Genomic DNA, 27,932 nt, shown 5'->3' with positions numbered 1-27,932 from the left:
CACTGACTTTTGTGCGGTTGAAATTATATTTTTTGGGACCTTGGTGAAACAAATTGTCTGTAACTTTGTTTACTAGCTGCTATAACAAAACCGATAACCGATAATATGGCTCATCGATGATCGTAAATCAGTATTAGAGCCAAAAAAAAAGATTTCTAAAAGTAACATTTTCCCTGCTCATCCGATCTTTGACTCGAAACCGTGACTCGATCCGAACCTTGAGCTTTGTGATCTGTCGCTTCTCTAGCAGAGGGGAAGAAAGATAAAGACAAAGACGTTGTGACAGTGAAGAAGGAGGGCGAGATAAGGGAGTACCCTGCAGCATACTGGATCGAGAAGAGGAGAAAAAAAAGGAGGAAACAACCTGATTTAGTAATGATGCATCTCCTCATTGTCCTGGTCCCTTAAGCCAGCCGGAGGTGGTGGTCACATCGCTGCCTTCTAACGCCCCACCTCTTCACTTCAACTGTCTCATGTCTTCCCCCTGTCTTTCATCCCTCACGTCCTCTCTCTCCACCTCGCCTTTTAATGTTTCTGCAAGATCAGAGGCGTCCTATGTTTTTCTCTCTGTCTCCTATCAGAGGCGCAAATTTGCGGAAGCAGCACTCTTCTGTTGAATTGTAAATTATTTCTCTCTTTTTTTCCTTCATGCCATCATTAGGCTCACACGTGGAATCGAACATTTACATTTATTTCGCATCATTGTAATGAAACATGGCACTTGTGTTTTGTTTTCACATTTCCTTTGTACTTTGTACTTCTTTTTAAGGCTGGATGTTTTAGTTTTTTTTTATCAATTTCAATCGCTTTGTGTTACTCACCGTCTCATTTGTGTGCTCTTTGTTTGACTCTTGAGGTGATAAGAGGTAATGTTTAGCAGGGGATCGCTGTGTTTAGAGTTGTTTTAATCTCGAGTGCAGGCATCTGTTTGGGCACAAACCAACCTGAAGTCTGGAGAGAGGCGATGAGAAGAGAGGAGAGTAGAGGAGAGTACAAATGATGTAGAGAAAAAATAGGAAGAAAGGCAGGGATAAGCTAAGCTTCTTTTTCTTTCTGACAGTGAGCAAAGAGAATGTCAAAACCTGGTGACATTTGGGATTCTAAACAAGGATGATTGACACCAACTTTTCCCTGCATGTGTGTGGGAGACTGGACTGTGCATAACAGCTATTTGTGTCTGCGTGTGTGTGTGTGCATGTGTGTGTGTGTGTGCATGCGTATGTGTGTGTGTGGACATGATTGACATGGTAAATTGGAAAGGTCAGCTGGTGCTAGTGTTTTGCTCGAGACAGGCAGACAGCAGGAAGATGTAACCTTCCCACAGTCCACATTTATGTAGAGGAGGAGATTCTGAGCAACGGCTGGGATTCTGGGGAGCAGAGCGTAGGGTTGTGGGGAAAAAGCTAAGGTGTAGTGTGTAACCCTGCTCGCTGCTGTTTATATGCTGCGTATAACTGATGACCCTCCTAAATTCTGGTCAGTTTTACAAAGTGAGACAGACTACTGGGTGAAATGAGAGGAAGAATACGGACTACATAATTTTACCATCTGGGTCCGTCAGGAGTTCCTCCGAGGTCTGAGGTCAACTCTCCAGCCAGCTTATTATTTTCCCAAACACTGTGTGTGTGTGTGTGTGTGTGTGTGTGTGTGTGGGTCGACGGTGTCCGCTTGTCCTTGTTTTTCTCTCTGTGAATGTGTCAGGATTGGAAATTGCATCTGTATGGCCATTGATATGAATTTCAAATAGGTGTGTGTCAGTGTGCGTTTTAGCGCGAGATAAAGGAACCGAGTGAAGGGAGAGTGTGATTGACAGGGCAAATTGGAATGGTAAGGAGGTTTGGGGGTTGAACTCTGAGTTTAAAACAGCCGAGAGAAAGAGAGAGTGAGAGAGAAAAGACCCAAATGTGTTGCTAAAAAAGAAAAAGTATCCTTTCGCTCGGGGAAGTGTGACAGTGGTTGGGAGAGAATGAAGCGAGGCTGAGCAGGAGAATAGATTGTCACCAAGGGCAAAGAGTGTCTAGTTGTATGTAGATGGGAAAAAAAGGAAGCAAGGAACACCCGGCGGGGACTGGTTGTGTGTCGAGAGGTTGTGCGGGGGTCATGTGGGGTTTAGGGGGGGGTTGCAGCTAATAGTTGAGTCACCTGCACAGGTCAGCTGGGATGCTAACACAGTGAGACATGGCACACATAGCAGCAGCAGCAGCCTTTGCACACATGGAGAGTACAGCGACACAAGGTTGTTGCGTTGAATAGCAGACACACACTGTGGGGCGCACACCAACACAGGGCACACAGAGGACGCGCTGACCCGCTTGTCTCCAGGTCCTTCAGGCCGCCGAGTGGCCGGTGGTGAATTCATGAATACAAATCACACCCAAGGCTGAGACACACTTAGGCACACACTTACACTTTCACCTCAACCCCAAACTGTATTTTAAACACATCACCTTATATCAATCGTGACACGGAGAAGGCCTGTTTTGTATCCAGTTATAGTCGCAGTCACATCAGCTGGACGCACCACAGAGCTGCACAGCTGATGTCACACAACTTTTTGGAGTCCAACTCTGACAAAACAAAGAGGGGCTTCTCATCGACTCTGAGCGACTCTGAGGGGATCAAGTCCCGCCTCCGCTCGGATAAGGGTTTATCCCAAATACCAAGGCACTGCAAAGGAACTCAACTTTGGACAAAACACAAAAACATTGGTTCGATCATGTTTCTGCGAACTCAGACATGATGAGAGCCATGTTTATCTTTTGGCAATACAGAGAATATGATTCATGCTAGAGATTCAGAGATTCATTTTTCTTTTGTGTAAAAATTCAATTTCTTACTTTCTAAGAACTGTAGTGTACAGAAACATCAAAAGTTAAATTCAATTATATGTTCATAATAAAACATTGACTGCAAAACTACCAAATTACAGGATCATCTCTCATTCTCACTCAAACAAATCTCAAAATAAAAGTACTCCATATGACTGAACAAATCGAATCCAACTGAAAATGAATTGCAGTATATATATATGTATATATACAGTATATATTCCACTTTGTCTCACAGGTTTTACTTCCCCAGAAGAAACGACGATACTATGCGATGCTCAGTTCAGTGTATTTTAATGCCCTCACCCACTATGAGCCGCTATGAGAGCCGATCCGCCCATCCAGCAAGAATATGACGTAAAACCAAACTGCCAACTTCATGCATTATAGTGGCACCTTCCTTAAGAGGACTGAGACGTGGACAGAGATTAGACTGATGGATCGTTGTGTCTCATCTCGCTGCTTTTATTTCCTCACTGCTGGACTGTGTAGCGCTTCGTTTCCTCAGCTCCCGTGATGGAGCTCAGCTTCATGGCAGAACTCTGCAGCCGAGACGCCTGACGAAGAACAAGCGCTTCTCTCTCATAACCCCAGCTTGTGGCCTCCGTGCACTGGTTACCAGTTTCTATTCGGATCCACTTTGAAACCTGACTCATGAGTTACACGGCTTGACACTGCATCCGTGAACTCCTCACTGTCCAAAAGGGCCTCTGAACTCTGCTGTGTTCGGCCTGCGAGCTGTTCCAGGGTCCGGGTTGAGGTCAAAGGGTGACGGAGCGTTTGCAGCTCTCGCCCCTCAGCTTTGGACCCGCCCACCAGTTCGATCTGCTGACCCTGTTTCTGCTTTGATTCTGGTTATAAGACACATTTTTTACAACCTGATTTTAAGTGTATTTTAATAGTTATCCCTTTTAGATGATTTATTTGAACATTTCTTTTACAAGGTGTTTTTAACTGTGTGCTTGTATTTTACTCTTCTCGAGTATTTCCTTTCATATTTGTGATTGCATTTTTTTTTCTCCTTTTTGTGAGGTCTCTGAAAAGCACTTTGTTCCCTCCGCTCATATTTGATATGAACAGAGGGGCTAAGAGTCGGATCAGTAAAGCATCACGCGCCTTCGCCACAGCCGTTCCCTCTGCAGTGAAATGCACATCGATAAACACATTGATTAAGACAACAAATAATCCCAGGCGTTTTCGCACAGTGAGGGAAGTGAAAGTCACTGGAAAATGTGCCGAGTGGATTCAGCTCTGCGGACGTCAGGCGCGTTGTCGTGTTGTGAGCTCACGCTCGCTCTGTTGTCCCCTGATGTCCCCATTGTTCCTCTGCTCCCGTTTGAAAGTGAAGATGACTCGGTGTGACACATCATTTGAATACACACACAGGATTGCATGCCCCCCAGACCAAAGCCTTTCTGTTAGTGTGTCAGTGGGCATCGTGTGTGTGTGTGTGTGTGTGTGTGTGTGTCCTGACCCTCTTTTAGACTCTCCAAAATAATAGTCTTTCCCAATACTGCTACTTAACAGCACAAGCGGTGCTCTGGTTAAACGGCTGTGTTTACAATAGGCCCGGGCAGTGTGCCGTGGTCTGTAGAGGGCGGCTTTGAGCGTATACCTGTGTGTCCGCTTCATCGGAGCCAAGTTTCTGTGGCCCTGATCCAAGCAAGGATCTCTTCAGTGGATCGCCTCACACCCAGTTAAACTTTCATTCACATCCTATCAATAATGTAGGTTTATAAACTTCATAGTTTGGAACCAGGACCTCCAGTATTCTGAAAAAAAAACATGTAGTTTATACAAATATAGAGCATTGTCTAAATGAAGTCTTACATTGTCAGAATTGTGATTTTAATCAGATATGATTTGATAAAAAAAAAAAAAACTATTCATCTGACTTTTAGTCCTGACTTTGAGCACTCAATTTCTGATACTCTCTGGAGACATTTCAGTTGATGCCAAGAAGTACTGAGTTTCCATAGCAACCCTCGTTCACAACAGATTAATCTTTATTTTGGACAGAAATAAACTTCTTATCCCCCCTCAGTTAGCTTTTTTCCATACATTTGAGAGCTGCTTTGGTTTTCTTCCCCGTCAGCTTGCTTGCTCACTCTTCATCACCTGCCCCATACTCTGTGTGTGTGTGTGTGTGTGTGTGTGTGTGTGTGTGTGTGTGTGTGTGTGTGTGTGTGTGTGTGTGTGTGTTGCACAGGCTGAAAGAACTTTGTGCTGATGCTGATGTGATACGTCAGAATCTAAATTAGGCCTTTGACACACATTTTTCACCACGCACGCACACACTCTCGGATCGAAACACACACAGACACACAACCGGCGCTCAAGAGTTGAGTGAGTGTCTGAGCGGCTGAATCGGTGTGTGGAGGGCCAATGTATTGATAGATGAATGGTGAATGTAGATTTTCTGCTCGTAGAATGTCAATGCCATCATTTTCTCGCAGCCTACAGTCTTGCCACCTCCAGACTTCTGACAGATACAGGGAGAAAGGCAGAGGGGGAAGATAAAGAGGGAGAAGAAAAGAGGGAATGAGCGAGACAAAATTCGGTAGCTAGCAGTTGATGGATGGGCTGCAAACAGCTCGTCTTCCTCTGGACTCCATGATAACATGCCGTTCGCTCTTCTTCTCTGTCTCTTCCTCCCTCTCATCCATATCTGGCTCTCTGTCTGTATTTGTTTTTTCCTCCTCCTCAGAAGAGTCTTCTTTTCCTGTGTGCCTACTCAACTCTGAGACTCCTCACAGCTGCTGATTTGTGAAAGCCTATTTTCTTGTTCTTTTGAAAGAAGAAGAAGAAGAAGAAGAAAAAAAGTGTATTAGCTAAGTGTGTCTTTTTGCTGCGCCCCGAGGAAACACTTGAAATCTAAATTACATATCTCCTGTTCTCCTCCTTCCCCCGTTCCCTGTCTCCCCTTTTGTCCCGCTTCTCGTCATCCCATTCTCTCTGGCTGATGGACAGTTGGCAAGAAGAACCGCGGGTCAACAGGTAAAGAACCCATTAACATTTACATTCTCTTTCTCTCTGGCTGCTTCTTCCTCTCTCTCTCTCCCGCTCTGTCGAAAGAAGAGACAAATATTGCTGTGACCCTTCCCTCCCTCCAGAAGGTCGGAGCTCAGGGTTGCTCATCTCAATGCTTTGCTGCATGTCATATACTGGCAGCAGTGGTGGGCACATGCTGTAAAAGACGTTCCACCGGCGTAGTTTCACAGTTTCTGCCTTGTTGCCAGTAAGAAAAACCCACAGCGGCACACTTCCAACCTCAAGGTCAGCCTCGGGCAGTGTGATAATATAATGTCTTTCAGTGGAATCACATTGTGATCAAATGGTATAAACCAATTTCTCAGAAAATCTGATGTGAATTCATTTTGAGGCAATAGTGTTCAACGTTCGTCGTTTTGTTTTCACGTCACACTTTACCACTCAGTTCACAATTAACCAACTGGCCTCCAACTGGCCACCTTTCAGTCGCAACCTTTAAGCAACCAATACCCCAGAATGCAATAGTGCACACGGCTCAGGGCGGGGTTCTCTCTGTCTGCATAATAATGGCAATGTGTAAAATTTCATGTAGAACCCAAATGTTGATTAAAATATATTGTGCAGTCCACATTGTCATTCATTCATATGTAGCTTTGCTGTTAATCTCCAGTGAGCCTACACCCGAGAATTCAGATACAGATGGGAAAACCCTAGTGGAGATAAATCAAACAATTGTATTACTCTTATTTTTGTGCATGCATGTAAACATAGCCGATGTATAGCTGTACATATTTATTCGGTTCTTTTCTCCATATCATTTCACTTACGGTGGCCAGACGTCCCGGTTTGTCCTGAATTGTCCCAACAAAGGTTCCGACAAATATCTGTCAAACACTTAAATGTCACCACCAAATTGTCCCGGTTTTCACCAGAATTGTAGTAATGATAATAATAATAAACTTGTTTCCAGTGCTCTGAAAGACGCTGATCATGTTCTGCCCGTCTCATAAGTACCCACACAATATAAAGACATAATGCACCAGATGCATGATCTCAACAGTGTTTGTGTCTCATCCCATCAATGTAATGTTGTCAAGGACTCTCCGGTGATGCTTTCCTAAAGAACCTTTCAGAGCGGTTAGCGGACGAGAAAGCTGTCTTTTCTTAAAACCTTTCAGAAAGCTTTCTCCTTCCTTCGTAAAGTACCAATAAAAACACTCCATGTGTATGAACGGTTTAGGGATTTGAAAATACGGTCACCCTCAATTCACCCTGATTCCACTTGAAATAGTTTCTGCCCTTTTTTTGCACTTACACTCCCAATTAAATGAGAAAATACTCATTTGTAAAGTATTTCATCACACAAGGGCAACTGTGCCAGAGCCTCGACAGGTGGATTCTGTCTGAGCAGCAGCAGCAGCACTGCTAGCTTTTAGTGAGCCGTGTGGCAGCGAAAAGAGACGGTGCAGTCGGATGTTGCAGTGAGAAGAGGGTTTCCATGTTACTGTGGTGGCAGACTCCATTTAACTGCCTGGTCTAACTGTCTAGGCTTTGCCTTTTTCACTTCTTTGGGAGCACATTTTTGTCTGCTCCTCACACGCTAACTCATTTCCCCCACAGCGCCACTTGAGCGTCTTTCGCCGACGTGCCTGCATTTCTCTCTGCGACGTTCAAGCAGCCTCTCGCTGCAGAAACAGACCGAGCCCAAGTACTTACAAGAGCCACGAGAGTTTATCTCTGCTGATATGCAAACACAGAGTTACAGAGAACACAGAGGGCTTGAGTCCCGCTGTAAGGCTCCTTCATGGGCTCAAACTGTCATTGCTTCAATTGTGGCAGTATTACTGTCCTGACATGGTTCTTCTTTCAGAGTACGAACGCTTTGTGAATGCCTTATTTTAGTTTTTCCGGGAAGAATTAATCCTATGAGCCACTGTCGTGTGTTGGTGATTTTCAGAATTAATAGGGGAAGTTTGAGTTTTTTTCGCTCTACCGAAACAAGGTTGCGAGCATGAAGCAATCGCACGTGCCCTTATTCCAGTATAGTGATGATGAAATGTTACCTCATTATGTCATTGCTGGTTTTGTCCAGCAGCCCCCACACCTTGAAAAAACTAACGCAACTAATACGATGCTCGAAATGAATCAAATATAATCATTGAGCAATTACTGCTACATGTTTTTCTTTTTGCCTTCTTCTTCCTCTCCTTCTTCACCGTCTCCTCATCTCCGCCCTCCGTCACTTGTGTGGCCCGATGACAGAGATAGATAGAGGATTTGGCAGCTGAAGGAAGAGATGAATATTTAAAATCGGGCATCTTTCTCGGTCCTCTCACTGCTTCCCATTGTCTGTGTCTGTCTCCCCTTAGGGCTTGGATCTTCTACTCTTGGTGTGCTGTGGCTTTATATTTGCCTGTGTGTGTGTGTGTGTGTGTGTGTGTGTGTGTGTGTGTGTGTGTGTGTGGGGCTTGTGGTTTCATTTTGGCATTCTAAGGCAAGTGTCGTCAGACGGTGACACTTGCCTTAGAATCCGCATGCAGCATTAATGAGTGCAGTGACACGCACAAACACTCACCACACACACACACACACACACACACACACACACACACACACACACACACACACACACACATGCATTATTCTAAAGACAGATCAGCAAATGATCACCTTCTCCTCTTTATTTATTTATGTTTACCCTAAAAAATGTTTTTTTCCCTTCTAAACGCTCTACAGTTTCTTTAAGCGCTCGTTTCCAGCTTTCTTTCCTTCTCGGTGCGTTCTCTCTCACAATTTCGCCCTCTTTCTTTTTTCTCTCAAACCCATCCTCTCTCTCTCTCTCTCTCTCTCTCTCTCTCTGTTGTGTATGCGGTCTCAGTGTGATATGTGTTGGTTGGCTGTGAACCCTGCAGACACATATATGACAACTCTATTAATACACAGTCAGCTAACTCCAGCATCCTCCTGTGTAGATTTGTGTGTGTGCGCGTGTGTTTGTGTGTTCACCCCTCAGCCAGTCTGTCTGCTCTCTAGGTCTTAAAACACACAGATCTCCAGTCGTAGAAAGATCACACAAACACACACACACACACACACACACACACACACACACCGACTGACACAATAGAGAGTGTGGAGTGACTGACAGATTTAATAGAAGAACAAGCTGTAATCTGAGAGAATCCATTCGAAGAGGGATTACATTGTAATCTGTGGCTGGAATAGCCTTTCATCTCTCTCTCTCTCTCTCTCTCTCTCTCTGTATCTCTCTCACTCTCATCCACCTCTCTCGCTCTCTATTTATCCATCTTTATCTCTTTCCTGCCCTAAAGCTGCAGCAATCCTTTTACCAGCCCTGTTTTTTTGATCATTCCCATCTTTGATTTAATTTAGGAGGTTTCTGCTTCCATCTGAATAACACGCACACACACACACACACACACACACACACACACACTTTCTCACACAGCTGTGTCACCTCTGCAGTACTTAACTGTCAATCAGCGATGATTGCAATGACGAGAGCATTGTAACGTTGCAATGCGTCAGTTTCTCTCTGGTGCTACACAATAGCAGACACCCAGAATGTATACTTTTAACCCCTAATTTTTAAAAGCTCTCTTTTTTATCATCCCTCTCTTTAATGATATTGTTCTGATGTTGCTTCGTTATACTACAACCCTCCCTGAGTTTGTTTTTTCTCTTCCCTCCATCACTCCTACTCTCCCTCTCTCTGCCACATGGTGTTTCTCATTTGCTAAATGAGGAATCCAATAGAGTTAGATTAAACTTCTGGACTCTCTTTGTAGGATCGTTACAGGGAGCCTTTTTAGCTGCCACAGCTTGCACTCACACACACACAAAGTAACACTGTCTGCCAGTTTGAATATTTATCCTTGTTTAGGTTGAGGAAGATTAATTTAATAATCCCTGTTTAAACAACAAAAGGAGGAGATAAGAGGGATGAGAGGGAATAAAGGAGGGAAGATAGGCAGCAGGGAATTAGAGATACGGACTGAGATGAAATGATATAGATCTCTCCAGAGAAAGAGCATGTTAGACACGCTGACAGAGAGAAAAGAAGAGCGCGGATCACACAACCATATGGCATTTTGCTTCCCCCTCTACTTCTACCATCATGTCTGTCACTCCAGGAAGAAGGAGACCATCTGCGCAGTCTCCCCATCTATCCGTCTCCTCCGAGCCCTTTTCGTTCCCCTCCTTGTTCTCCCGTGTCATACCAGTGTTCCTGCTGTCCTGATTTGTCTGTCTGCTACCCTCAGACTCGAGGCCCAAGTTAACAGGTTGGGTTCACATCTCCCTCTGCTCATTATCGGCGGCCGCTGCTGCCATTAAGGCTCCACTGATGGTGACTACTCCCAGCATGACCTCTGCTTTCCGGAGCGGCCGGCTAATGGACAGTCTCCTCTTGCTCTCTCCGCGTCCACCTCTTCCTGTGCACCCTCCCGCTGTCTCTGCATATCTTCCACCCACTCTCCGCTGCAACCTATCATTACTTCTCCGACTCCAAGCCGTTCAAATTGTAACACACATCGTACGAGACGACAGAGTTTTGTGTATTTTGTGTACAGAGCGTGTGTCTGCGTGTGTGTGTGTGTGCGTCTTATCTTCATGTCTTATTTCATGTGACAGGGGGATACGGCTTTTCAGCTCTTTCTCTCCGATTGGGAAAAAAAAATGACGAAGAGAGAATGAGAGAATGAGAGGGTGGAATAAAAAGCAGCGAGTTAATTACCACCTTTTCCTCTTTCCCATCAAAGGGGAGATCAAAGCGCCTCCTCGCCTCCCCTCCGTACTCCACTTCCTTACACCCCGGCCCCCCTATCAGACCTAGCCTGTTAATTTGTAGTCCCTACTCCTCCCTTATTCATCGGTTATACAGCCTATCCATGTGAAGCCCCCTGACGATCGTACACCGAAGAGTAAAACAAGTCTTCTTGCATTCGGTAAAACATTGCGAAACTCTTTTTTTTCTTCTCTCCATTGGCTTATTCGACTGTTTTCATACTATTTTGCTGAGCAGATTTGCTCAGCACATTTCAAACTGATAACAATCCTCGAGTGTCCTTTTCTTAAGAGAGGCTATACCCGCCATAAATCATACTCTCACACACACAATCATAATCTTGCACACACACACACACACACACACACACCACCATACTCTGCGACACACCTTTTAGGGCATAAATCATTCTTCCCATACTCACACCACCGTACTCTCTAACCACGGTACTCTTCTCTAAACACGATCATTGTAACTCACACACACCATCATACTGTCTCCAATACATCATTATAGCCTGTATGGTAATGTGTTTCAGACAGAACAGTGGCGTCTTTGACAAAGAGTGGTATTGTTTATAAGAGAGAAATGTGCTGTGCGTGCGTGTGTGTGTGTGTGTGTGTGTACGATTGGGAAAGTATGTCTGGGATAAAAGACAATAGCAGTTTAGAAGAAGTGGAAATAAATGGAGAGTTTCATTTATCTTTCGTTTCAGTCAGACGCACACTGCCAGTCACCATTATCCTCTCTCAGGCTCCACACTAACTTTTTATATTGGTTTCACTGCTGCCTCCAACTTTTTTGCATTTCGATGCACCAACACATCATTTAGGTGCACCGTGTGGCCTTTTGGCGTCGCAATAATGCATTTTAAGTGTTCCCTTTCTTGTCGCTTCCCATACAAATTGGTAATAGTTCCTTTTTTAGCAGTAGTAAATAGTTGTCTTTTCTTTTTTCCTGTCTCCACTTTGAATTACTGGAATGTTTTAAGGTTGTTATGGTCCTCAAGGAGGATTACAGGCCGCGGATTCACTCACACACACACACACACACACACACACACACACACACACACACACACACACACACGCACACACACACATACAGAGACAGACTTGTTAAATGTCAGGCGCACCAGTGCAACCATTAAAAATGTGTCTCCCAGATATTGGACACACTTTGGAGCTATTCTTTCGTATTCTGTAATTCTCTTCCCCTTTAACTAATCTCAATCTAAGATACAATCAATCCCTCTTATGTGTCTTTTTTCTCGAGCATATTTGTGTGTGAGCTCTTTTATTAATCTTGTATGTTGGGCATGATTTAATAACCAAAAGGTATGGCTTTTATTGTCTAAACTGCATGGTTTGATCTTGACATGAGTCTTGTCTTGAAAATTAAAATATAGTTTAATTCAATGAAGACGAGCGCATCATCAAAAGTGTTGACAACGGAGAGAAGTGACAGTGTTGCATTGTACTATGAATAGTAAATATGATTAAAAAAAGAAGGATACTGCTCCACAGATGGCCGTAAAATGTGGTCCATCTGTTATGTAGCCGTTTTATCCATATCATATCTGTCTCAGTCAAGACCAAGGTTTATCATGACATTTAAAATACTACTCAATACCACTTAAATCTACAATAATACACCACAGCTTATGACAAAGCTTTTGACAGCAGCCATTAACATTAACAAGCCAGAAATGTATCGTCCAACATCTGGGTTGTTGAAATCGGGGGTGGATAAGAGAAAAAAAGTCATCAGACAAAATATTGTTATTAAACTAATTAAAGTTAAAAGGCTAAATGCATACAGTGTTAAATCAAATAACACCAAGAACACGGTCACGGTGCTTTTAAATGCGTGCGTTAGAAAAAAGGTATCATGGTGCATACAGGAGAGTGTGATCCGTGTAATGTGTGAGACTTTGTGTTTGATATCATGCAGCCGTGTGAGATTAAAGGCCTTAAACTGCCTCTCCTGTTTACTCTCTCTGTCACAGATCCTGAGTCAGAACTTGTGGCCCCGGCGATTGTGATCGGACCCAAAGACACAACGGTGGTGGCAGGCAGCAGCGAGGCGACACTGGAGTGCATTGCTAATGCCAGGTAAATGTATTTTATGCACACACACACACACACACGCACACACACACACACACACACACACACACACAGGAGCAAACAATTCCTTTCTTACTAGACCGCACTGTTTTCTTCCAGGGCAATTAGAGGACACCACATAATATCGTAGCTCAGCAAGTCTCTCCCCCCAGTGTTAGTGTATAGACACACAGCAATACACACACACACACACACACACACCAATACCAAGTTAACTTAAACAGAAGTTGGATCAAAGTCCCGCCTGACATCAGCAGAGAAATTCTACTTCAGAAATCAGCTTCCACTCCTCTCTCAGATGAACACTGTGCAACCTCCCTCTGAAAAAGGCATCTGAGCACTGACTTATGTGTGCTTCATGTTAAACAATGTAGTATTTGTTCTGAACACAGCATCTAATGTGATGTGCCATTTTGCTCCCTCTAAACAAGCGCTTCAGACGGTCTCTTCTCTCGAGACGAAAGGAACACTTTACAACAGTTCCCGACCTTATTTGTATCTAGTAAACACAGGCAGGGGCATGAGTGCAGTACAGCTATATACAGTGCTCTGTACCACAACACTGACTTCATTGTTGCCAGAGGATGGAGAGATAACTGCATCTTTGGGTCGCCGCAGATGCATTCTGGTATACACGTAAGAAGAAGGTTATGAATATTTAACATGTTGTGATTCGCCCTCAGAGACGCATTCGTCTGAGGGTCCAACATTGATTAAAAAGAAAAGTGAGGCTGCTTTGACCAGACAAAAGCACTGCAAGCCTGAATCATCAGGTGATATCCAGGGCTCTGCTTATTTAACGTGCCGTATTTAGTTTATTTGCAGCCCATGTTTTCAAGGTTTCTTCGCCGTATTGTGTCGTTCAGTTGGGGCAAGACACGCGGCTCTGATCTGTCGGAGCTGAAAACCCTTAAATGTTTCTCAGCAGCACTTGACCAGCACTTGACCACCGGGTAGCACTCAAGTTACTGTAAAAGTGACTAAACCCTGTTACACGTAATAGAAGAGGGGCACATACCTACAGTAGGTGAGAAAAAAATCTTTGCAGCAGCGGGATCCATTTCCACCACATACATATTGAGAAATACGTGATGCAAGACACATTTTCATGATTATAAAGGGCAATGCAGTTTTATCTTATCTTAGATATTATGGTCAGACAATTTCTATTTACCACCATGTAATTGGGTCTTTGCTACCCACTCTAATGGTATTACAACAGTAGACAAATTAGCTTTGAGACTCCTGCATTTCTTCTGCCAGAAACAGCCCACTCTGTCTACAGGGAGTATTTCCAATATCAGAGAATCCACTAAAATATACTCATTCCAGAGAGATAATTCTGCACCCAGGGGATAACCGAAAGAGAGAAACTGTTCCATTGAAGTTTGGGATGAAGTATGATCAGAGAAATCAAGTGCATTGCTGGCGTCTAAAAGCATCTCCTATCCACATCCATTAACCATTAATCAGCCATATGCACCACCAACGCAGTCCTGCTCCAGTGCTAAAATAATTAGGAATCTGATTGAAAACAAGCTGTGCCAGTAGATCTAATATGAAGGGCTGTAAAATCAGTTTTTCTGTCTTTGGGTACATGTTGGGTTCTTTTGTTGCGGATAGGACCCACTGAGTAAGAGTATTACAATTGTGAGTTATCAGCCAAGCCGCAAGTTTAATTACTTTTCCATCCAATTTGTCTCCTCGAGTTGTATCTGAGAGAGACAGCGGCATACTCTCAACTGTATCCAAAGAAAAGGATAAACACATTTAATTCCTGCTGTTGTATTATTTACAGGTGGACTGGATATTAAGTTGGTTTGGTTGCATATTCATCCAAGTTGCCCACTTTAAAGAACTAAACCAAAGTATTATGTGACTTCTTATATTTAATGGTATTTAATGTCTTCATTTACTTTGACTAAATTAGCTTTATTAGCACCCAAAACAGCAACAGAAAGTATGTCACTGAATGAATTATTAGCCCAGAAGTGCAATGTTTCCTTCTTTTCCATTTCTTTTCACGTCATATCCCAAAACATTGTACCATCCACTCCAATGTGGCTTAATTACCAGCTTGTCCTCACCTCCTCCACATCTTTGAATATGACCTTTGTTAGTGCCGTCTAATGTCATGTCAAAGTGATTCATTATGGGATTAAATCCAAAGAACATCCCAGAAATAAAACGTGTAATAATAATAAATCAAGAGAATGTAACATTAATGACCGTTAAGCTAATGTAATTTGGAAATATCACTTGGTCACTTTGACAGTAGTTTGTATTTCACACCCAGCCGCTTTTACACATTGTTTTTACATTTTATGTCCATCTGATTCATTCATGTTTTTTAATGACTCCTATTACCTTGACTTTACAAACCAAAAACATAATTATTGCTTCAAACCAATAAGAAATTGACAACAAAATATTTTATAGTTGGAGCTTTAGCAATGTTTTTCTATGTTTTGTAATGCTATTTTAACACGTATTATTTTATCCAATTATTTGCATCACTATGTTATAACTTTTAAGATGTCCCTAAAAAAAGTAACCTGGATTGCAATTCAAACTGCTGATTACATAATTAGCCAGTAAGTGAATTGCACATTTTAATGCAGATTGATAAGAATTTAAATGTTGGATGAAAATGCACCACAAAACTGAGCAGCACTTTGCCGAATGAATACAATGCTGTATTACTGGTGTCTTGAACAAAGACACACACACACACACACACACACACACACACACACACACACACACACAGAATATTGTTGTTTTGATCTTGATTATGCAAGAAGCAAAGTTTCACTCTACATGAAAACCCATTCCTCTCTCCAGCATCCAGAGTAACTGACTGAAGCTCCTCCATGCTGAGTAGAGCTGACTGCTCCGATATACAGACTGTCATCATTCATTTCCTGCCTCATTGACACAGAAACTGATGGATTTAATATGTCGTAATTGCCTTCTGTCACTCTTTTCCCTTTTTTCTCCAAAATCACCCGACTCTTGCTCTTCTTTTCTTGCTCTCCCCCTCAGACCGATCGACAGCCTCGTGGTGGCTTGGAAACGCGATGGGCGTCGTCTGGCCAGTGGGCGTCGGCTCATTATTCCGGCCCCGAACTCCTCTGACACTGGGTTCTATGTTTGTGAGGCGTTGCTTAGCAACAGCACTGCCAAACCTGTGGAGGCAAGAGCACACCTCACTGTAATGGGTAAGAGGAGAGAAAAAAAAGGCAGTCACTCACTCACACACACACACACACACATCATTGTCCATGATTATCTTGGTCTGGCCTTACCCATCAAGCATAATGTTCTCAACATGTACCATTAATTTCTATTTTAACCTCGCTCTCGTCTTTTCCTGCACACGTTTAGCTCCAGGCTCTGTTTCGTCCTGTTTATGCCTCCATTTATTCCTTCTTTTGTCCTGGAAGCATGACAGCGAACGCCGCGGGCATTTGACTGTCAACTACAGGACCACTCCAGCTGAATCTGTCGTCCACGCTCACCAACGCACTGCCCCGTAGCCACAAACAGCCGTTACATTCATGTACGCTCTTGTGTGTGCTCACGAAAACACATAGCGTGTGTGAACTCCGCGCCTACACACGATCACGAAATGGCACACACACACACGCGTACACGCACACGCCTGTTTGCCCGGCAGCTAAATTAGTTTTGTTCCCCGGAGTCGCCAGTCAATAAGAGCACACTGAGAGCACTCCAACCCAGAGCGCTCTCGTCACAATCCGCTCCTGTCCCCGATATGTGTGTGTGCGTAAATAGAAAACAACACAGAGGCAGCGAGCGTGTGATTGATGAAGCGAAACTTTTTCTCCCCCCCAGTTCGTCAGCGTCTTTTTGATCTGCTGTGATTGTCGGAGCGAGGGAGCACCTAACGCAGAGAGAGCAAACTACCCATGCCTGCGGAGTACTCACTAGTCAGAAAAGACCTGCATGAATATTTATATCCCACTCATTCTCTGTCTGTTCCCCCGCTCACCATCTACCGCCAATTTTTGCACCCTCTTTCTCTCCATCTTTCGCCTGCCTCTCTCTCTCTCTCTCTACGTTATATTCCTTCATTAAGCCAACAAGGCTGTTAAGGCCTGCATGCATTCATATGTATCAGAGGAGTAGAGACTGATGAATACATTGGTACTGATCCTCTTCTTCTGCTATGGGCTCAACAGACCTTGATCCAATGAAAGGGATTCCTAAACAGAATAGTGTATGTGTCTGTGTGAAAGAAGGAGACAGCCTCAAAGGTATTCATTATTCAATTTCACTTCTTTTCTGCCCAGATCCACTAATCGGAATATGTATGATACTGGATACTGTACGGACGGCTACTGGTGCAAACAACAAAATCTGTTGTTGAGCTCCATCTTTGTTTTGCAGGCAGACAGCAGGGAATCCATGGAAGCTCAAAGCTCTGAACCCAGACACCCAAACACACACCCAAAATACGTTTTGTTGTATTTCTGCATGTATGATCCTTGCACTCACCTGACTGAGGGTGATTAATACGTCTGTGTTATCGGTGTCACGACACACGGCTGTTATTCATCTCTTGTTTTGCTGTTCCTCTGTTCATCACGGGCGGGCGGGGTCTTTCTCATCCTCTTGTCAAAAATCGTGCCAAATTCCACCGTGCACAGTAACGATAGGCGATGCAGCGCGTGTGTGGGTTTAAAAGTTTCCCCGAAAAACAGTCAAGAACTTTAAAGTCAAGAAGAATAAATGTAGCAGCAACATGGGAGTCTACTGTGTAGCTGTCCACACACACAGCTTGATCATACTTGCAGTACGTCTTTTCTTATTGCCACCTCGGTTTACTCATCTACTATGTGAAGGAACAAGAAATGGAGCCAAGTAACGCTGGAGCAAAGGGATTTTTTCTCTTTTTTTTCTTAAATACATCAGCATTAAAATGACAGTCTAGTGTCAAAACATCACTGTTGTATGTTATAATTAAACGTGCTAAGCGTAAAATGAGGAGCCTTAAGAAATATTAAGAAAAGAAGTGAAATGAAACTTCTCCTCTTTGGTGAAGAATGTAATCTTTGTCACGACCAGTATACACATTCATTATTTAGCGCATATGCCGGACATTTTATTTTCCTCCAAGTCATTTTTCAGCGAACAGGTGCTGCTACTGTGTGCAGCCACTTTTCCACAGAAGCCAGACTGAAAATGAATTAGCCAGCCTGTCTCCCGCTCCCCCTCTCTGGGCTCGCTGTGTCAATATCTCTCACTAAATATTAACAAATGTTTTTGAAAGAAATGGAGCGCACGCACTAAATTTTTCATAACACGTAGCATTACAGTAACACACCAAATGCGTGTATTGACATTCAAATCCAGGGAAGCTTTGTCTCGCAGCTGCTGTCAGCATTTAGAGAGACACTGGTGAAGATGTTTAGAGAGAGCAGTTATTGGCAGCAAAATGAAGCAGTTTAAAAAGGGGATTGTTTCCCTTGGGAAACTCGAAGAATGTGTTTTTCTGTGACTGCGCGTGGAAGTAATTTCACAGGGCATATAGACAGAAAGCCTGCCTTGCAATGACACTCAAGATACTCAGGGCCAACAGGGAGATCCATTATTGTTCTGCAGTGGAGTGGTTTCCACTCCAAGTCTCTTCTCTATTAAATAATATATGCTTGCAGAGGGGAAATTCACCATTCTTAGTTTTTAAACCTTTTTTCAAGGCTTATTAGTAGTAGTTCAAGCGTGCTCCCAGCAGCAGGGGGGGGTTGTCACTTTTTTGCTGTCGCATTTGAGATGCTGTTTTATCTTACGTGATGATTCATATTTTAATGCTATACATTTTGTCCCTGCAGAGCTGCCTTCTCTCACTGCTCAACCTAAGAGGAAGATCCTCGCTGACCTCGACAGGAATGTAGATATCCCCTGCCTGGCTACAGGTACACTGTGTGTGTGTGCGTGTGTGTGCGTGTGTGATTATACACATACTTACAGGATTGCTTTGAATAGCCCTAAGCCCTGTATGTCTAAAAAGCAATGCTCACATGCTCGTCTGTACATTGAAGGAGTTATTGGTTGTGGTTATAGTTATAGTTTCTCCCGTCCATTCCTGTTTAGGAATCTGTTCCTAAAGCGATTACAGTGTAAGAAGAGGGCGACAAAATCCACAGTCCTGAGTCTGTGTCGAAATTTATCTAGCCGAACGTAATATAACGCCTCAGCGGTCGAAGTTAGTCGTGTGAAGTGGGTAGCTTGCAGAGCTGAGCGGTGGTGGATGGAGAGGAACACATACAGAGAATATTGTATGGTGTAAAACGCCATCGCTCTGAAGGATGCACACTTGATTTGACAAACTCCCACCGCTGAGCCCTCAAATTAGCTTCGGCTGAACTTTGCAAGGCATTATTCCACAGAGAGTTATTTTGTCCGCTTCCTCTCATATTGGAGTTGCATTTGTAAAGGATCTCTTCACGACCAGTTTGCAGACGAGCGTAGAAGATGTCAGTCTTGTTTTAAAGTTACATAAAGGTCCAAATATGCTTCAAACGCACCAGCGGAAAGCTGAAACCAAGCCAAAACTGGGTGGTACTGCTTGTGGTCGAGTTACCTGAGGGGGTATGACCTCACCTGAGCAGAGAGAGAGAGGCAAGACACAAAGGTTTCATTCAACGGGGTTTCAGAGGATCCCACAAGCACTTTGAAGCAAGCCGAGGCTCTAACTGTGCAAGTAGATGAACTGAACTGATTCCTGTTTGTCAGTTTGTGAGTTTTGAGACTGTCTGTTCATCTTAAGTATTTACTACCCAGGGTGTGTCAAGGTGATTTCATCAACCCGACATTATGCTGAGGTTTGGTTTCATTCAATGTGTGTCCGCATTAGTTTGTAGGCTTCTTGTGACAATTTACTTGCGACAGTTGGAGGTCAGACCGAGTCTGAGAGTTTCACCGTTGTTTCACCGTGACTCTTGTTTTTAAATGGATTCCATGAAAACATGTAAATGAGCAGAGGTGGACACGGTTTTAAAAACTGCAGCATACTCTCTCCCTCTCTCTCTCTCCCCCTCTCTCTCTCTCTTTCTCACACACATACTGAGCGAGTGTGTCCCTCCTCGGTAATCTGATACAGTGGCAGTGTAATTAAATAGCCGAGGCCTGAGGGTACGAAGAGAGGGATGGAGGCTGGGAGGAGGTGCGGTGGAAGGAGGAGAAGACACATAGAGTGCAGAGTGACAGAGTGAGCGGGACAAGGCGGGCGCAAAAAATACTTCACGCATGTCTGTGAAAGCTTGGCACCAACAGATTGAAGAAAAGTGTGGAATTCATCCTTCCTTCCCTCAAACACACACACACACACACACACACACACACTGGTGTGCAGAGTTGAGATATAATAATTGCATGAGCAGCCTCACTGTCATATCTGGCATGTCCGTCAGACAGGTGGCATACGATACTAGCGATTTTCTATGTGCTGCGTTTGCCCACATCTTTTATTTAGAATGTTTTTTTGGCCCCTTCTGCCACCCTTACCCTACCATCCACACCATCCAATCAATATATTATTAGCAGTCATTATGCTCACATGCATATTTATAGGGAGACAGTAGATTACAGAGAAGAGAGATTGGGTGCAAAAAGAGTGCGTCGCTGTTTTAATGGGAGCTGGAGCCGTTAACTCAGCAGTGAGGTCAGCCGGCTTGTTAAGCCAATTGTATTTTCTCTCTCTTGGTTTTTTTTCTTCCCGTGTTCGTGCACTCATGCAGGCGTGCCCCAGCCCAGGATAGAGTGGTACAAGGACACGGTGCCGCTTTCCAAACTGGCCAACCCTCGCTACAAGGTCAACTCGGCGACCGGGCTGACGGTGCGCCGGGTGCAGCCAGGAGACGGAGGAATATTCCAGTGCTTCGCTCGCAACGCCGCCGGAGAAACTCAGGCACACGCACAACTCCTCGTATCGAGTGAGTTTGTCTGGCACACTACACAATATAACACACAACTTTTTCACAACTTATTTTTGGCTACTTCAGCCTCTCTTGATGCCAACTTCCTTACTTACTTTCTAGACTATACTATACTTTATCTTCTTTATTTGGCTGTCGCTGTCATTCATTTTCTGGACTGCAAATGAATCTGTGAATTGCTTAGTCTCTTAAATGTCTGAAGAATAGTAAAAAAAAAAAAAAGATTGCTTAATAGTTGCAGATTATTTAAGATGCCGTTGATTTAATCAGCTTTTTGTTTCAGCTGTATTGTATCGTCCTACTTTATCCTCGGCATTTGGCCGTACCATACATGGAGACAACCGTCATTAACTTTCATTTAAAAATAAAATCCAGAGTGTGCTGCTTTGCCTTTCAAATGAGTTTGAGTTGTGCTCTGGCTTGAAAATATAGCTGAAGTTTTTCTTCAGTGCTTTGGCTATAAGACAAGCCAACCACAGACTATTTTGCTTTTTAAATTAAAGCGATAGTCAGTCGAACACCCTGCTTTGACTTGATAGTTTGCAGTGCGTGTCAGCTGCAAACGTCTGCACGTACTCTGATATTTGTCTCAGCAGAGTTACGCTCTGTTTAGTGAGCGGTATAATTAAAAGTCCCCTTGGAGCTTCCAAACCACCACCTTCCACAATTATGCACGCGCACGTAGTACAAGGTAATGAATAAAGCCTCCACTGATCAAAGGGGAGGCGTTTGTGTTTAGAGCAACACTGTCATTACTTCTTTTTCCATCCGTTCTCTTTGCCATTAAGCTCCACTCTGGAAACTGCGCTTTTTCCACAAGTCTCCTCTCAGCGGCCACCTGTCTTCCTCTCATACTCTCTCCCTGTGTTTCAGGTGTGTACCCCACATTTACATTCCCTCCGTCCGACCAAACAGTAACTGATGGGACCACAGCTTTGTTTGTGTGCCAGACAAACGGGGCTCCAAAACCCGCCATCACCTGGAGGAAAGGTAGCAGAACACACACTCTGCATTCGGCGCTGAGCACAAGAGCTCTGACACGCCAACACGATGTGTTTGTAATTGCAAATGTGCTTACTGGCTTAATGGCTTTTACTCACCTCAAGGCTGTTGTATTATTTTCTGCTCTGTAGGATCACAGGTCTTAGCTAGCGGCTCCGTCCAGGTTCCCAGGTTCACGCTGCTGCAGTCAGGTGGTTTGCAGATCCAGCCAGTCAGCTTCCAGGATTCAGGAGATTACACATGCATCGCCTCCAACCCAGAGGGGACCATTAACGCCACCTCCATGCTCACCGTCTGGAGTAAGGCACACACGCACTTTACACACCAACAAAAATACATTAAACTGCTCATTAGACATTTGCTAAACAGACAAAAACAGACATGGAACACTAATTTATCCATAGCTGTCAAATTAAGTTAGCCCAGGCTGGTGAACAGCAGTGTGATTGGTTATTGATGCAGTGGGCTGGTGTAATGGTGAAGTAGTCATCTGCTTGGTTGGGTTAGAGGATAATTGATTAGCTGGTAATCTTATTGATTTGCTAATATATATATATATATATATGTGTATATACATATATATATATATATATATATATATATATATATATATATATATATATATATATATGTATATATATATATACCTTAAGAGCTTCAGATTAAATATGAATAGATATTAAGTAGATTAATCACAGACCTCTATTGCACTATCAAGTATAAAAACTATACCCATATATTGGAGGTTCAGTCACATCCCAAATATACCTAAATAACAGACTTCCTGAGATAATAGATGCTCTCTACACTGCATCAATTTTTCACTTTTTCTCTTTCGGTTATAAAACTTGTGAAACGCCTGAGTCCAACAAAGCACAAAAAACATGATAGACTCGGCAGTTTTCCTCATTGTAAGTGTGGCCCTCTTGTATGTGTGTTTATCAGTGAGAGAGGAACACTGCTTGTTTGCTGTTTAGCTTCAAGCTTCAGTTTAGAGTTGTTGAATAATAGTTATTTAGTATTCTGGAGCAGCATACATTTAAATGTATGCATATTGTGTCATGTAAATATGAGAATAGTCAACTAATTTAATTTCGGCCTGTAAATTTATGCCATCTGTGTCACCGCTCCCGCTCTTCTCTTTGTCTATTTTTCTTACTGTTTTTTTTGTTTGTTCGTTTTTCTGCAGCCCGTACAGTCATTTCTGTGCCTCCAACAGACCAGCGTGTTATCAAAGGAACCACTGCTATTCTGGACTGTAATGCAACACATGACCCCAGAGTCAATATCAGGTACCTGCTTGTCTCTCTGTGTGTTTACATACATGCATATTTAATCTCAAGAGTGTCTGCTTCTCTTCTCTGTTTTCCACAGATTTATGTGCATCTGTAAATATAATCAGTACACAGTTCACGTCCGTGTATTCCTCCTCTGTTGCAGCTTCAAGTGGGATCGAGGTGGCGTGCTGGTCCGTCCCACCAATGGCGGCCGGGTGTCCATGCGCCAGGGCTCTCTCACTATTGGCCAGACGTGGTCAGGTGACATTGGGGATTACACCTGTACCGTGACATCACAGTCTGGCAACGATTCTCGCTCTGCACGCCTCGAAGTCATGTGAGTACAAAGAGACGTGCAAAGCTGTTTTCACCAGGTCACCTTAATTTCGGATTTTGCTACGTTTCGGACTATTGGGTATAAGCCAATTGGCTGTCGGGTTACACCGGGATTCTCCTCCCCTTGTGCCATCTCCACTATTATCCATTTATTTTGCATGGGCACTGTCGCTGCATCCTTTGCTTAGAGCCACCCAAGATGAGTGTGATTGGTTTTAAGAAATACAAACAAGCCAGAGCAATTTTGCCCCACAGCAGAATGAGCTGAACCTTTCTTTACATTCACACAGCGCCGTGGAGATGAGTCTGGCTATGCGAGACAACCTTCAGTCAGATCCAGGCTAGCTGTTTCCCCCTGTTTCTAGTCTTTGTGCTAAGCTAGGTTTGGTTGTATCCTAAAACGCACTACAGTGTTTGTTCTGCTGTAAATCGCGTTTACATTTTATGCTACTGATCATTGTCATCACAGTATTTGTATATTATTTTCTGATGTACACTGTGGAATACAGAACAGGCATTGATCCAACAAAGTGTGGATTGTTTTCTTCTTTCATGATTGGGCCCAATAATAACACATTTTTGTTGCGCTGCAATCAATTGGGAAAACAAACAGACAATCCATAGATTGTCTTGTAGATACGATTGACAGGGAGGATGCCTCTGGATTTAGCATTACAGAAGAAAACACTATTTACGATGCAGAACATAATCCAGGAGAAGCAGCACATAGATAATGTAGTACACTGGCAAACACAAAGAAAGCATTAGAGTCAACTTATTAATTATTTCACTGGTTGCGTAGTAAAAAAGAACTGCTTGTTCCCAATAGTAGCCATGTTCTCTCCGGAGTCAGACACCCTCTGAACCAAAAGCCTTTCTCTATCTTTAACACTGTAAACTGTGAGAACGTGGCTTGTCAGTGTGAGTTATTATTAGACAGTAGTAATAGCGTTGTAAGGTCATATCTATCAGGTACCCTGTCCGTGGAGTACACTCCCTGCTCTGTGAAACTGCATTAGTCTTCGAGTGTAAAACCAGTGTGTGTGTGTGTGTGTCTGCCTGCTCTCCCATGCTCATGTGAACACATTCCACCCATGTCGCAGTGTGCGTTTGGTAGGAGCCGGCGTTCCTGACGCTCAGATTAAAACATGCCACACACGTACTTCAAGTGTATCCCACGCTCCGACCCACACAGCCTCATTACAGCCGCAGTGAGAGAACACTATCAGGTTGTGGGCTTTATATATTAATAGGTACTTGCATAATGTATTTATAAAATGCACTTATATATATATATATACATATATATATATATATATATATGTATATATATATAATACAATTGTGGGGTGGGAGAGAGATAGAACATGAGTCCGCATCCTTCTGAATTATACAGCGTGAGAGGTCACTCGTGTCAAACTCAGAGGGAGGAAGCGGGTCTCTGTGTACGGCGGTGCAAAAACAAAACGGGCAACGGAGGGATTTCTGGCCGTCCGTCCGTGTGTGGACGTGCGCGTGGGCGCGTGCGTCCACACGTGTGACTGACATTCTCGTTAGCTCACTATCAACGGGTCATGGAGGTTAACAGACGCTGGCGGCTGAGGAGACAGACTAATTACCTGCAGGTTATTGGTTCAACTCCCTCAAGACCCATCCATGTGTTTGTGAGTGTGTGTCTGTGTGGGCGGCGTGAAGGTAGTTGCTCTTACATTCTCAAAGCTCATCCATTAATTAATATGATCATGTCAACTCAGAAAAGAAAACATCATTTTCATTCTCCCCTTCCGCTTTTCTTCTTGGTGGAGTCCATTTGGACTTATTATATTCTTTCAAAGTCTCTGGTCCGTCGGGAAAACCCCTATTAGCCTTGACTTTATCCTGACTTCACCTGGTTCACTGTCTCTGTCCGTGTGAGCACCGCCTACGAGTAAAAAGCCGACACACAGTCAGAAGCAGCGTGACCACAAATGTCGATAAAACATGTCTCGACATATACTTTTTATTTTTAGTCAGCTTAGTCACGATGAGAAAACTTGCACCCAAGTCTTATAAGTGACCGTGCCGTCATGTTGGCTGAAATGATGGTCGTGTTTTTATAAAACAGATGTGCATGTGAACACAACTGAGGTCAGCAAAAATGATCGAGGTCATATATCATTTAAAAACATAATAATCGTGATAGTCCTTCTTCATACACCTCTTTTCCTCTCACTCTCTCTTTCTGCTCCCCTCATTTTCAGACTTCATACCCACTTGAAATTAAAACATAAAACCGCACACACAGCAAAAACAAAAAACTGAAACTTTATTTTTCTCAACTTCATCTCATCTGATGAAATCATGAGCTGGCAGCTCGACAGCGTCGACACACATCCATGATTGTTTTCGAAATAATGAATGAGCTCATGAATATGAAATGCATATACTGTCAGCACAAGGGAAGTGTGTCTTTTCTTCTGCTTTCGGTGTAAATATGTTTGTTTTGTTCTCGTATGTGATCTGTTAATATCTTCACTCCTGTTATCTCTGCTAGCACCATTAGCCTTCACAGAGAGCGACACTGAGATCTGCTTTCCATTCCCTCTCCTCCTCCAAGCAAAACGTTTTTTGAGTTATGATGCACTAAAATTGGTTTAATGAAATGTCTGGACACTCTTTATTGCTTTCATGAATATATTTGTTTTGCTTTCTTTGTTATTAATAAGGCAGGGATGCACAAATATCCACGGGGGGTGGCCAAATGTCTGGAGAGTTTATTTTTAATAGATGTGACGAGATCGTGCAGAACACGTACAGAATAACATATCACAATATAAATATGCAAACCACAGACATATTTAAAGGACGTTGCCCTCTGGAACTGATCCCTGACCAGACTAATTAGAAGATTGATATTACATGTCCAGTGGTATCATGTCTGGAGAGTAAATATGTACCCAAACCATGACCTTTTCCTTAACATAACCAAAATTAGGGGTCATTAGGGGTGCAATCACTCACCGCTGATCTTCAAGCCTTTATATAAAGTAAACAACTCAGTTATATAATAATTCATCCACCATAAGTTGTCATGAACTAGGATATTAGCTATAGAGACCCAACATTGTTTTCCCAGGTTAAACATGTTTATTTCTGCTTTAAAATTTGACCTTTTTTACATGAAGGTCCTTTGGGTTGACTCGCTTTTGGAGTCAGCCTCAGGTGGCTATTTGAGGAAGTGCAGTTTTGGGCTGTTTTAACAGCAGGCTGCTTTTGTTTCACGCTACGATGCTTAAACTGTGCCATTAATTTGCTTGTTCACATGCGTGGGCGGGGATCAGCTTTTGTCAATTACACCCTCTAACGGTCATATATGTTGTTTTGGGAGTCATTGGCAAACAACCTATTAGGTTGTTGCAGAGTGAGGATGTCTTGCAAGAAATGCTCCAGCAAATAAAATTACCCCGTGAAACCACAGCTTGTCGGTGAGTGGAAGAGGTGCTGGTAAATGGATTTTGTTCCCTTGTGACAGAGCCAAGCCTGCCGTCTCCAGTCTGCATGCTAAGCTAAGCTAACCGGCTGCTGTCAAAACATTCCTCCTCCGATCAAATGGTCAAACAAATGCTGTCAAATGGCTGGTTTGATGTTCATGGTCCTGTCTTGTTTTTTCTGTGTTCAGCGAGCTGCCCCACTCTCCTCGCTCCCTGGCGGCCAGCCTCAACGACTCGGACTCCCGCTCCGTCCTCCTGTCCTGGCTACGGCCCTTTGATGGGAACTCCCCACTCCTGTACTACCTTCTGGAGCTCTCTGAGAACAGTACGTGTGTGTGTGTGTGTGTGTGTGTGTGTGTGTGTGTGTGTGTGTGTGTGTGTGTGTGTGTGTGTGTGTGTGTGTGTGTGTGTGTGTGTGTGTGTGTGTGTGTGTGTGTGTGTGTGTGTGTGTGTGTGTGTGTGTGTGTGTGTGTGTGTGTGTCTGTCCGTTCGGACATACTTTATAGTCCCTGAGCGACAAACAGCTGTTCACTTGCTGTCTACCAGGCAGGGACACACACTCATTTACAAGAGGCAGACATATGGAGAATGGTGTTGCTGAGTAAATGTACATCCAGGTTCCCTATAAATAAGCTCTTATTTTCCTCCCACCCTTACGCTCTCTCTCCCCCTCCCTCTCTCCTTCTCTCACCCTCCCTCTACCACAGATGTTTTAACAGCAGGCTGGTGCTCTGTCACCTGTCAAACGAGAAATAGAAGGAGAGAGGAGAGAGCGATTGAGTAATAGAATGACAGGAGAAACAGATTGGAGGGAGTTGGCTGTAGAGTCGCTGTTCCTCCTGCTGTAAGCTAATCGGAGGGATTGGTGAACGTTAATGGCAGAGCCGAGCACTTGGCATGTGACGGACAAATGTCCGATTATTTCTGATAACTTTTTCCGGAGACAGCAGGAATATGACTGCGAGCTTCCTGCTGTCACCATTTCAGCAGCTGCTCTGCAGCGTCTTCAAGAACACTCAAGTAATGATAGTCTGGTCGATGTCGGTAATGACTGAATCCAGACAGGGAGGAATGTACGAGAGTTTTGAGCACACTCATTACCCCCTGTGTGTGTGTGTGTTCCTAACTCGG

The 27,932-nt window shown here is 43.6% G+C and overlaps 1 protein-coding gene across 1 annotated transcript in view; it reads left to right on the top strand.

The window, feature by feature from the left end:
- LOC306737551 (protein sidekick-1-like) overlaps positions 1-27,932 on the top strand; it is a gene marked incomplete at both ends in the record, with an annotated part of 212,119 nt that overhangs the window by 121,136 nt on the left and 63,051 nt on the right. Inside the window, 10 exons of the mRNA XM_079219286.1 lie at positions 5,799-5,825; positions 12,635-12,740; positions 15,801-15,976; positions 18,611-18,694; positions 20,519-20,713; positions 21,590-21,706; positions 21,850-22,017; positions 22,908-23,010; positions 23,159-23,332; positions 26,990-27,126. Of these exons, the coding sequence (XP_079075412.1) occupies positions 5,799-5,825; positions 12,635-12,740; positions 15,801-15,976; positions 18,611-18,694; positions 20,519-20,713; positions 21,590-21,706; positions 21,850-22,017; positions 22,908-23,010; positions 23,159-23,332; positions 26,990-27,126 (1,287 nt within the window). The remainder of the gene's footprint in view (positions 1-5,798; positions 5,826-12,634; positions 12,741-15,800; positions 15,977-18,610; positions 18,695-20,518; positions 20,714-21,589; positions 21,707-21,849; positions 22,018-22,907; positions 23,011-23,158; positions 23,333-26,989; positions 27,127-27,932) is intronic.

Source organism: Taurulus bubalis (genome assembly GCF_910589615.1).
Source record: "Taurulus bubalis genome assembly, chromosome: 6".
Lineage (NCBI taxonomy): Eukaryota > Metazoa > Chordata > Actinopteri > Perciformes > Cottidae > Taurulus > Taurulus bubalis.
This window is presented reverse-complemented; position numbering and strand designations above follow the sequence as displayed.